Source organism: Bufo gargarizans, chromosome 6 (genome assembly GCF_014858855.1).
Source record: "Bufo gargarizans isolate SCDJY-AF-19 chromosome 6, ASM1485885v1, whole genome shotgun sequence".
NCBI classification, from domain to species: Eukaryota; Metazoa; Chordata; class Amphibia; order Anura; family Bufonidae; genus Bufo; species Bufo gargarizans.
Window position 1 is genome coordinate 309,996,171 of NC_058085.1, and position 12,963 is coordinate 310,009,133.

At 41.8% G+C, this 12,963-nt stretch overlaps 1 protein-coding gene across 4 annotated transcripts in view; it reads left to right on the forward strand.

The window, feature by feature from the left end:
• KIF20B (kinesin family member 20B) overlaps positions 1-11,712 on the forward strand; it is a 110,890-nt gene extending 99,178 nt beyond the window's left edge. For all 4 annotated transcript variants that reach the window (XM_044298860.1, XM_044298864.1, XM_044298861.1 and 1 more), the window contains exons 31-34: positions 5,408-5,503; positions 6,513-6,633; positions 7,218-7,363; positions 9,772-11,712. In XM_044298860.1, coding sequence (XP_044154795.1) covers positions 5,408-5,503; positions 6,513-6,633; positions 7,218-7,363; positions 9,772-9,849 — 441 coding nt within the window. In that variant the 3' untranslated portion in view covers positions 9,850-11,712. The remainder of the gene's footprint in view (positions 1-5,407; positions 5,504-6,512; positions 6,634-7,217; positions 7,364-9,771) is intronic.
• Positions 11,713-12,963: the final 1,251 nt, after the last annotated feature.

Consider the following 12,963-nt stretch of genomic DNA (forward strand, 5'->3'; position numbering starts at 1 on the left):
CAAACATACGTGACCCCCTCCGCTGCATTATCCGCTTCTTCACAGGCACTGAATGCATCCAGCATGTGCTCAGATACAAGACATTCTGCTGCCTGTATCTTCGCAGCTGTGGAGACATTCATGTGGATCAATCACATAACCACCGCCATCCTCAGAGCTATGGGTGCAGTGACCGCCGCATCAGATGTTTACACATGGTATCCTACGTATAGACTGTGGAGGGCTTTAGCTTGGGGGGTGCGGTACGAAATTAGGTGTTTTAGCGTTTCCTATGCCACTAAACATTAGTTTATGGAGTGTCGGAAATGTCATCAGAAAGTGGCCAACATCTTTAATAAGCTATTGTTTAGGGGTCATGCACACCACCATATGTTTGGTCCACGTTAGGGATGAGCGAATCGATTTGCATAAAACTTTGTTCTAATACTGTACTCCGTACAGTATTGGCTCCGATGAGCTGAAATTATTGCTTTGCGAAGTCTTGCTAGACTTCACGTAATAACTTAATACATTAATTTGTACTGTAAAAAAACATTTCCCGAACTCAGGTTCAGGTTCCAAGTGGTACCTCAGAATCCGTGTTTTGTGGACCGGAAAACACTTACAGCTGTGTGCATGAGCCCTTATACTGACAAAGTCAATGAATACAACAGATCGTTCCATATCTGCTGCATACTCCTTGACCATCTCTGAGATCTTTTTATCTAAACTTCCAGAAGATTGGTTATATAAGGGAAATCCCCATTTTGGAAAAATCGGATTAATAGCACAAACCTTGTTAGCCCTAGGAAGCAGATTTAGTGTTGAGAGAAGCGAGCTTCCAATGCTTCATCCGAAGTCGCTTAGTTCAAAACTTCTGAATAATACTGTATGGAGATTCGTCTCCGTACAGTATTGGAATGTATAGGGCTCCGATGAGCCGTTAAATAACTTCGGTAGTTGATTTTTAAAGTGGAAAACCACTTTAAAACTTGAAACTGAACTCTGCTTCGGTTCCGAGGTGCTAGTCACACAATCTGGGCGCTATATTTACTGCAGAGTAGGGAAAGTAACGTGTCAGCACTCAAGCTACTGTACATAATTGTAGCATTATTAGCATTATTAATCAGATTTTAAGGAAATGGTACCAAAATGGGCCAAACTATTTCAGTTCACAAATGTGACACATTTCTGCCTTAGTCCTATCCTTTAATAAATATCCTGACGTGTGTGCCTCATAGCTAGGAGATCTTATTGTGGATAGTTATATATATTTTTTTATTGCAACTAACCATCTCATAAGCTTCATCCACCTCATTTACCGTATGCAAGCTGCTCTCTAACAAACAGCTACATGATCTCTGATTTAATGAGCGATATAAAAGGAATACTTCGCTGTTCTGAGAGTAGGGCTGCAAATGCAGGATGTATCTATTATGGATTACCTACAGTTTTCTATAAAGCTTAATTTTAATAATGAAGGTTAATTAAGAGAAACACTTGCAGAGATTAAGAAGCTTGGACTCTTTGTAGCTGCGCCTCCAAGTCTCCTATGGATTAATACTTTGGTCTTATGTTATTCTGCCCAGCAGCCGATTCAATTAAACAAGCAGGAAAAGTTTTTGTGCCTAGAGATGGATCCTATATAAAGGTTTGCTGATGTGATCCCTGACCAAAAGCGATAGAAATGCTAATACTATAATGTAAAGGCGAGTTACCAGAATGGCATTTACACTTGATGAGGATATATCAGTGTTCCAGGACAACCCCTCTAACCATTGGACCCTATGTATGTGTGATAAATAATCACTCCATCTCCCCTTCCCAAACATATGCTTATGCAAGATGCTACACCTATTAAAAGGGCTAATTCACATTTATCACCTACTAGCAGAAGGATGCGGCTTCTCACGGGTATATTTCATTTAATGTTTGTGTGTGTCGTTAAAAGATATCGACAGTATCCACTATAACGGTGACCTCTACAGCACCCCACCCCCTTATCAGTGACCTTCACAACAGCCTACCCCCTTAACAGGGACCTCCACATTAGTTCACCACTTTAACAGTGACATCCACAGTGGTCGCCCCTTTATTAGTGACCTCCACAGTACCCCATTTACTTAACAGTAATTTCCACAACACACCGTCCCCTTAACAGTGACTTCTAAAGCAATCTGCCCCTTAACACTGACCTCCATAGTGGACCGTCCCCTTAACTGTGACCTCCACAGCAGCCTGCCCCTAGGGTGGCCAGAGGCAAGGTTTTAGGCCAGACAGTCCAGCTTTCAAATTCCCTGTCCTCCTTCCAGCGCAGGGCCTGGACAGACACAGGGATGTCCTTTAGAACAACTCACACAGACAGCAGCACTGTCTGAGTGAGTTGCAGGGAGGAAGTCACCATCCCTCCCACCCCTGCAGCTGATAGAAGTTGATTTTTACCTTCATTTTTTTCAATCCCTGTTGGATGTGGAGTAGGAGGGGCGTGGCCTAACCAGATCAGGGTGTGGCTTAGTGGGACCTGGGGGCGGAGTTTGCCCCCTGTACTGTGACCTCCACAGCACTCCGCTCCCTTAACAGTGTCATCCACAGCGCGTTGCCCCTTTAAAGCTGACCTACAGCAGTGAAGAAAAATGGATGGGTTGTTATGGAAACCTGGTGTAAAACTGTGTGTATGTAGAGACTAAGGGCCTTGCGAGCTTCTATTGGCTGATAAGGGACATGTGACCGTGTATGGCAGGTGGGATATAAAGAGAAAGACCTGCAGGCTTCTATTGTATTCTAGTGGCTAATGTAGGTCATATGATTTTTGGGAATATCTCAGGAAAGGTACGTGCTAGAGAGCTAGGGACCCGGTCTAAAACCTTCCCGGAAACCAGATGTACCTGTGTACCAAATTTCGTGATTGTAAATGTGACTGTGCAGATTCCTTTAGCAGACATACATACACACACATACACTCAGCTTTATATATTAGATCCACAGGTTAGGAGATAAATGTCGGATCGCTGGGACTCCCACTGATTATTAGGTTGGGATCCAGATCCCCTCTGTTCCTCTTCACTGCACTCCGAGAAGGTGAATGAAGTGCACTGCTTCTCTTTTTAAGTACAGCAATGAGCTGTTTCTCTCAACCCCATAGACATTGAATTTAACGCAGAGCACATTCTTCGCTGCTGTTCCACTCCTCAGTGCATGCATGTAGTGGGGAGGGATGGGGGTCGGGACCCCATTCTAATGACCGGGTGAGGGGTTGCAGCAATCACATATTTATCTGCAGCCACCTTCCGCAGCCTGTGGCTCTCCAGCTGTGCCAAAACTACAACTCCTATGGCTATCAGGGCTGGATGGGAGTTTTGCAACAGCTGGAGGGCCACTGGTTGGAAATCACTGATCCACGGAATAGGTGATTGTGTAAAAAAAAAAAACTTTAAATCCGGCAGTGCTCATGCTTTCTATTCAGCTTGCATTTGCGCCTTTCCTGTGGTTATATAACGATGGCCAAGTTATAATGATTAATTGGTGACTGTTGCATTTTATTGTCATTGCCTGTTACTAATCTTTAGTAACATGCTGTAGAAGGGTTTGTAAATCATCTTAGCACTTTGGAGGCTATACAGAGCTTTCACTTTGGCCCCCATGGATCTACGTGGTCAGCAGAGGTCGCACTACATTTTTTCCAGAAGAGTAAAAATACTCCTCTTAACAATTTTGAGGAGTATTTTTAGCCGAGGAGGAGTACACAGCTCTGCTACATGTCCATTACACAGATGAAGCTACTGTGTGCACATTGCACACAGAAAACGATACAATAGACCAGTTATACTGACATAGCCCTGCTTTATACACACCTTCCATACATTAAGTACCTCCACATTCTCCAGCACAGTCCTACACACAGCCTGTGTGGTTCCCCTAACTCCTCCCACACACATGGCTGATCACATGACCTGTGACATCACCACAGGTCCTGTAACCACAATGTAGTGTTTAGTCAGATCTCTGGAGATGTCCCTGAGGGGTGGGGCTTCACAGGAGAGGGCGAGGCTTCATGTGTGCTGGACCTGGCAGCTTCTGATATAGTGCTCCTGACTAGAAAAAGACCATGCGTGAAAATATGCATTAGTCTTTTTCCAGGGAGTAAATGCCCTGATCAGGCGCCTATGACGCTTGTACAGGCGTTATTGCGACCCATGGTGGTCAGTCTAATTAAAGAGAACCTGTAACTCGCCTTGAACCACTAGGTTCACCAGAAATTGACCTTTTAGCTAAACGTAGCTTCTATATAACACTGTATGTGTATACACTGTATATCATGTTTTATTATGTGCATTTATAAATCCATTTGTTTGTCCATGTGGATTGTATTGCCGGCCTATAGAAATATTTTTATACTGCAATCTTTCCATCAGATGATGTACGTTCTGCCCTGTCCTATTTTCCAGATCCGCTCGGCCCATTATCTACCATATACTCTGTCCTTGTGGTGTTCTTGTATTCATCCTGCAATCATGTATTGAACCATATTATAAAGTGTATGTGGAATTTAAGTGCTTGATGGAAAGTAATTTTATACCAAAGTGATTTTTCCCCCAGGAAACAAAAAAAACATCAAACATTCTAGTTTGTTTCAGCAGCAGCAAGTTTTACTTTTATTAGCTTTACCGTTAAAGCTTTTGGCAAAATTGCTGAATATTGTTGATTACAAAGTCGCAAATGTATTCTATAGTCATTTAACCCAAGTACGGACATGCCAGCAAGACTTGTGTGCATCATAACTAAAGATTGCCTACTGAAGGGGAAATGTATGTATTAATAAACAATGGGGGTCGTTTACTAACAGAAATTTGACTATTTTTGGTGTATTTCTGGTGCAGATTGTGGCACAAAGGTTATTTGCGAGGCAGTCTGCGACTTTTCCCTGCTCACGCCAGGTCTGATAAAGGGGTCTGGACGTGAAAGGGGACGGGACGGCATAAAAAATCCAATTTCCGCCAGAGATCCGTATTGCACGCAGGAATTTTTTTCCCGTATAAAAACCGGCTCTCAAACAAATGCCAAATGTGCATAATTGATGCAAAGGATCCGTTTTTTTTAAGGATCCTTTTTTTTCTTTATTTTTCTGTTCTTCTGATGGATCAGAAGAACGTAAAAATAACAGTGATGTGAACTCTCCCTTACAAAGGTTTTTGTCCAGTAACCACCATTACACCTTTCATTATACACAGATGATGTTCTGCAGTCTGCTAATAGACATTCTGTATCCGTTGCAGCTCAGTGCTTCTGAAAGATTGGGGTGTCTTGTAAAGAAGGGTTTTATTTATTATACACCGAGTCATCGAGACCCTAAAAAATACAGTTGCTGACAAAAAGCTATTGAACAGGTTTCAGCTTGTAATAACAGTTTCCTTGTTCTTTTCGTGATAAGGATGCGGTGAAAAGTGAAAATAGGAAAAATACAAGAACGAATAAAATGACACCATCATCCTTGGCAAGTCCTGCGACAAGCATCTACAGCTCAAAGGTTTGTACGTCCTTTTGATGTTATCAGCGCTGTTAGCGTTGGAAGTCAACAAATAGTATAAGTACTTTTATATGCTTAATTGTGTTTAACTTACAGCGGACATTTATGGCATATCCCATCTGTGGGACCTGTATCTTCTAAGGGAGCTACAGAAAGAGCCGAGTACAGTTGCTCAGCTGTTTCTGTAACTTTCATAGCAGTGCATTGAGAGAGCCATCTCGCCCACCTCTCAATTTATTCTCTTCCTGGACCTGGTAGAACAGTGTCGCCCTATTATCTATGTAAGCACAAGTCCCAGAGGTTTGATACTCATCTAACAGACATTTATGGTGTATGCTGTGGTTTAAGGGTTTGTGTGAGCAGTTGAATGCCATTTCAGGCTGTGGGAGAACTGACTTGTACAGTCCTTAGAGGGGTGTTCCCATCTGGAATATTGAGGGCATCTCCAGGATATGTCATCAGTATCTGTTAGGTGTCACTCCTGTCTCCAGAACGGTGCCGTCAAAGTGAAGGGAGAGCAGATGCACATGTGCAGCCATCCTCCGTTCACCCGTATGAGAGTTCCTAAAATAGTCCAGTGCTGGCTCGACTATCTCTGTACGGTAGTACCATAGTGGTAAGTGCACAGCAAGCTACACATGCGCAGTGTGCTGTCCTTCATGTTGGGGGCCCCGTTCTAGAGATAGATGTGGGTCCCCATCTTTGTTTCCACAGGATCATCATGTGGCCTGCATTTGTTGGCAGATTTTGTCCAAAGAAGTAGTGAAAATATGTTGCAGAGAATATAACATGCTTTTCATAAGGAGCATCATCAGGGAACTCAGCGCCTGTTAATTGTTGAGGTCCACGCAGTAGGTCGTGGTCCTTTTTTAGCCGAGGCGTTGTTGTTAGCAGAAAGTACTGAACTGCGCTTATTAGAATCCTCTGCAGTCGTCCTGGATGGGGGCATAGGGCTCAGAAAGTACGTAACATTTGTATCTGCAGGATTTAAAATAACTTCTGTTTTCAGAAACAGACAGTGAAGAAGCAGATATCTACTTCAAGTACTGCCTCTACTCAGAAAAAAGATGGGACGCTGCAGAAGCTTGGAGAATTTCTACAAAGTTCTCCTTCCATCTTTCAGACAAAAGGTATTATACCATTGAAGTTTTGTAAAAAAAATAAAATTTTATAAAAACAATCCAGTTTAGGCTACTTTCACACCTGCCTTAGGTGGGGATCCGTCTGGTATCTGCACAGACGGATCCGCACCTATAATGCAAACGCTTGTATACGTTCAGAACGGATCTGTTTGCATTACCATCCATGATAATGCAAACGGAACCGTTTTGACTTGCACCATATTGTCAGTGATAATGGATCCGTCCCCATTGACTTACATTGTAAGTCAGGACGGATCCGTTTGGCTCCGCATCGTCAGGCGGACATCAAAACGCTGCAAGCTGCGTTTTGGTGTCTGTCTCCAGAGCGGAGTGGAGGCTGAACGGAGGCTAATTGATGCATTCTGAGCGGATCCTTATCCATTCAGAATGCATTAGGGCTAAACTGATCCATTTCGGGCCGCTTGTGAGAGCCCTGAAACGGATCTCACAGGCGGACCCTGAAACGCCAGTGTGAAAGTAGTCTTATATTGAATTAATTTTTGGTTTCTATCGGTATCTCCTTTGGGACAAGTAGATTAATGCCATGATTTTTGTACTTCTTGTTTTTTAAGCAAAAAAATTTCTTGAGACTATTGGAGCACCTAGGAGCACAGATGTGAAAAATGGCAGCAATGCTGATGAACATAAGCCGAAAAGATCACGAAGAAAATTGTACACTACGGAAATCTCAGCGCCACTAGACATCCCCGCTCATTCAGTAAGTAGATATTCATCTAGCCTTTAAGAATTCAATTTGTGTGTAATAGTTGTTTAGGATGATAAAACATTTGTGCAAAGGGAGGGAAATAAGATAAAATAATAAAAATTCAAAAAAATACTCTCCAGTTATAGCGACCATGCACATTAGATAGAAGTTGGTTAATAGTTGAACAATCAGTCATCTGGTGAACGATCAGTTCTTCAGACTGGCCATACACTTTCAATTAAATGTAGCGATGGATCAAAGGTTTGTCTGGGAATGTTCTTTAAAGGGTTTCTACCACTTCAGTATGACCAAATTAGCTTTCAGACACTAGCGATCTGCTAGTGTCTGATCTCCATAACCATGCAATTCTTAGAGCTTTGTGTGGAGCCGTTTCATCAAAAAACTAACTTTTATTCCTATGCAAATTAGCCTCTAGGTGCTATGGGGGCGTCTTTTCAGCACCTAGAGGCTCGGTCTACTCACACTGTATGCCCGCCCATCTCGTCTTGAATGCCTGCCTCCATCACAGCCATCGGACGAATTCACGCGCCTGCACCGTTCACTTCTGTCTTCAGCGCAGGCGCAGTGAGTGAAGGCCGCTCTCCTGATGCCGGCTTCCTGACTGTGATGTAGTCGGCGAAGGCGCAGTGAGGAATCCGGCACCAGGAGCGTATTATTTACTCACTGCGCCTGCGCCAATGACAGAAGTGAACGGCGCAGGTGCGTGAATTCGTCCGATGGCTGTGATGGAGGCAGGCATTCAAGACGAGATGGGCGGGCATACAGTGTGAGTAGACCGAGCCTCTAGGTGCTGAAAAGACGCCCCCATAGCACCTAGAGGCTCATTTGCATAGGAATAAAAGTTAGTTTTTTAATGAAACGGCTCCACACAAAGCTCTAAGAATTGCATGGTTATGGAGATCAGACACTAGCAGATCGCTAGTGTCTGAAAGCTAATTTGGTCATACTGAAGTGGTAGAAACCCTTTAAAAGAAAGATCTTTTGTCCACTAACAGTGTTTATTTGAAATGGTCGCCAATGCGACTTAGAATTTACAAATGGCGACTAGACTTTTGCGACTAGACCCGCCGCCGCAGCTCTGCAGTTGAATACAGCGGCGGGGCACAGGAGTTCTCCAATGAAGATAACTGACCTGTTAATACAAATACAGGAGGCAGGTGCCAGAATCAAATAGCTGGCACCCGACCTCTATGACGGGGAGCTGCGATCTGCTGCAGTTAACCCCTTAGGTGCTGGGGCTCCGATCGGTTACCATGGCAGCCAAGACGCTCCTGAAGCCCTGGTTGCTATAGTAAGCTCCCTGCTGTTGTGTGCACAGGGCAGCAAGGAGAGTGTGAGGTCCTATACACCCAAATAGAGCTCTATAAGGGGGAATAGGACAAGGGTTCCCGCAAAAAAAAACAAAAAACACAAACACTAAAATATTAAGTTTAAATCCCCCCTTTCCCAATTTTCCATATAAAATATATAAACAATAAATAAATAAACATATTACATAGCACTGCGTCCGAAAAGTCCAAACTATTAAATTATTAAAAAAATATCTCCTATGCAGTGAACACCGTAACAGAAATAAACAAATAAAAACCATGCGATTCGCCATTTTTTTGTCACCTTGTCACCCCAAAAAATAGGATAGGACTGTTCTATTATGGGCTGAACATTTCATAAAATGCAGAATGCATGTGGCTTTTTGGGTTTTTTTTTTTTTTTTGGTTTTTTTTTTGCGTGGTATGGAGTATCACAATACTTTTTTATGGTGTCGAAAGCGAATCAAAATTTTGGTCTCGAAACAAGCCTACGCTGATCTGATCGGCGTAGCGTTGCCACGATGCAAAAATTTTGATTCGGTTTCGATTTGGCGACTAAGAAATTGTATTTGGCTCCTTAATTTTTCAGTTCAGGAGCCAATGGCTACTAGGTATTTTGTTTAGTCTGAAGCACTGGGTTCAGTCCTTCCTGCATGTTCTTGCAGCTATCGGCAATGGTTTCTAAAGCTGAACTGGGTGTTGCACTAGTCGGATCGCTGTAAGATTTCAGAATTAAGGGCTGGTTCACGGCAGCTTTAGTCCATAGAATTTGGTGGAGATTCCAGACCTAATAATTGCGGGGTGGCCATCTGGTAACTACTGTTTTCAGTGGTACGCTGCACCGATGTTTATGCAGCTGCGTTTACCATAAATGTCTAATACACCTCTAGAATAGGTTTGTCCCCTCCACCCCCAGCCTTATGTCTTGTGAATGGGAGTTACAAAACACAGCGAACTATGCTGTTCATGTAATGTGTGAAATTCGGAAGCAATATAGCTTGCAGTACTACCCTGTTAATGTGAAGCTGGAAGTGCTTTATGGTATGAAACACTTTTGACTAGTTTGTAACTAAATGTTCCTTTCTTCAGATCATTATGGACACTAATGAAAAGGAAAGTGATCATCTTATAATGAAGAGACGCCTGAGGACAAGAACTGCTAAATAAATTCTTTATTTGTGGTCATGCATCCTGTGGTACATAGAGAAATATGTATATAGGTGTAATCTTAATCCGTTTTCATGTACAAAATTGATTATTTCAAAGTTAGTAAAGCTGTGCATGTAAATTTATATCTTAAGCCTTGTATATTTAGAACTGCACAGTATTCAAATGTACTTTTGTGGTACGTCCCAATGAAAGGCCAGCCTTATAGCCAAAGTTTTTCCACATCTCTTCTGTAAGAGAAAGTTTAATGACATTAGGTATCCATGTTAACATCTGGACCCTGCCTCTCCCGATTCACTTTATCTGCTCATTGAGAGGTGGAGAAGAAGAGGCTTCCAGAACTGGATCTCTGTCTTCTCTCTCCCCCTCTTTCTTCTCCCTCAAAGGAAATAACCATGGCAACCCACACTTTAGAGAACTTTGCCTCTGTTATGCTGCATTGTAATATATGTATATTTAATATGCTGCAAGCTCTATATGTATTATGTAGAGAACACTACTCAATATCTTAAAAAGGTTAATTCACGAAGTTTACTATTTGTGTGTGCGCCATTGTGATCAATTGATAGTGAATAATTCGTTGAAAAGAAGAGGCCGATAAGTGGAGAAAGAGGCATTTTTCTGTAAAAAAGTTATATTACAAAGATTGTTTTACTCGCTTAAACTATTGATTTTTGCAGTTTGTTGAAATGACACATTCTCTAATCCAAAGTCAATGATTTTTATGTTTTAGTTTCATGACAGCATCTCTGAGCAACCTGTTTCTATAGGCTCAATTTTTTTTTTTTATATTAATGACCTTTACGTGAATTTTGTTTGTACCATATTTTTCACACTATAAGACACACTCCCCACAACAAGTGTCCAAAATGTTAGTGCATCTTATAGACTAAAGAAGTGGACAGCAATAATGCCGTACATTTCAGGCCGTGCTGTGCTGCATAGGAATAGTGGCCTGCAATGTACATTCAGAGTGGTAGACACTGCAGAGGAAGCATTTTACAGTGACACCACTCATCCTGGTGCCATACTTTATGCGGAACACTTCCATCTATATAAGAGGTCTGATCATATTAAATGACATAGTACTGCTGTAATGAAAAACGGCTAAAAAAATCTTAAAATTCTCTCTCTGAATATTCAGGTTGTTTTTTTAAACACTTTTTTTTGATGGAGGTGTCCTCTCTGCCTCTGGAAGCCTCGGATAGTCAGTGCCTTAATCAGACCTTGTAGAATACTGTGCTAGAAATATTCAGTTTCCTGCGCTTCCTCTGGTAATAATAGCGGATTTTGGGGGGTTCTGCCAGCAGGACTCTCTCCCCATGATTATCCTCCTTCATGACCAACAAAGAACTTCAGAGGTTGTCATTTCTTCCCCTAGTAACCATATCCAATGGTTCTTACAACATTGGTGGTAACTGTCTTATATATGAATGAGATCTTACACAAAAATGCTGTACAATTATGTAAAATGCGTATGTGTACCTTATTATTACAAACGTTAATGATTAGAACTTCCGTTGTCCTCATTTATGTTACCTTGCAGAAAATGACCTCTTATTTGGTGACCTTTCATTGTGACATGGACATTTCCTGTAATATGCAATTAGTTAATTGCCATTGAGATAAGTGAGAATGTGGGCGCAGGTAGTCATTAATACCGAAGGTGTTACGTAATAGTCTTTAGTCATAGTCATTAGTGCAATCGAGAATGTATCTTACAAATATCAAGTGCTTTTCATGATTCATACATTATAAAGACAGGTTACTTTATAATTTTTTCTTTACATTGTAAATTGCCACTTCTATTTTTAAGGACTTATGTAGATGTATGCATTTGAAATCTATTTATTACATGTAAACTTTTCACTAAAATTTTAAAGAAACCTGTGAGATATTTTTTTGTTACTCCGTTTGCTTCTTTTCTATCGAAAAGTGGGCCAGGACTTGTCTTCTAAGGCCAGGATAGTGATAGTGGTAGTAATGTCACATACAGCTGTTAAGCATGCCATCTCCTATATACATAACTGCATACATTGCTTTCTACGCTGTTTTGTCTTCTCCAAGGAAAGGTCACATTCACATTTAAAAGAAACTTAAGCTGGTGGAGGTACCCCCACTACATCAGCTGCTACTACCTAAAGGGTACAACACATGTATTTATATTGCCCTCCCACTGACCAGTGGTACTACTAGAGCAGTTGGATTGAGTTGTGTTTTCTTGGGACAGATGGTACTCCGATTAAAAAGACCAGTGCTGGTGATACTTTGGGGAGTTTGGGCCTTGTCTGCAGATATCTTGTTGCTTCCCTGGCATGCATAGCACACTGCTATCAACACACAGTCGTGCATAACAGAGAAGCTGCCAGCCACCGGGAGGAAAACAGAAGAATGGGGCTCACCTCTGCTTGCCCTAAACATTGCTAACAAAATAATAATCGTACTCGACGGAAGTTGTTCAATTAATTATGATTCTGATTTTAATAATAATCACCCACCCTACTGCCCACAATACATTTTTCTGAACAATAGTAATCACCTTCTGGGTCCTAAACTCTTCTACATCATCTAATGTTGCAATTTGCAATAGGGCAGCTCTTCTAATCGATGTCATGCCATTTCTGGAACTTGGCACCAAGGTCACAATTGTAATACTGGCGGGAAAAGGGGGGGGGGGGGGGTGTCTTATCGATGCTTATTACCACAATGGATGTGCTCTGCTGAGTTCTGTCTTCAGATCTCCACAACTACATTAATAGCAACTAAGAGGGACCAATTTCTTCTATGTGGAAGGATGCTATATCCTCTCATTTTGAAGTTTTGTGTCTCCAAGAAACACGTTGCTTAATCTGAAGTCGCTTCGTTCAAAACTTCAGAATAATACTGTACAGAGATCTGTCTCCGCACAGTATTAGAATGTATGGACTCCAATGAGCCGAAGTTATTCAGGAACAGTTGATTTTTAAAGTGGAAAACTACTTTAAAACTTGAAACTGAACTCAGCTTTGGTTGTGACTAGTACCTCAGAACCAAAGCAGAGTTTGGAGCCCATACATTCTAATGCTGTACGGAGATGTATCTCCGTACAGTATTATTCCGAAGTTTTGAACGAAA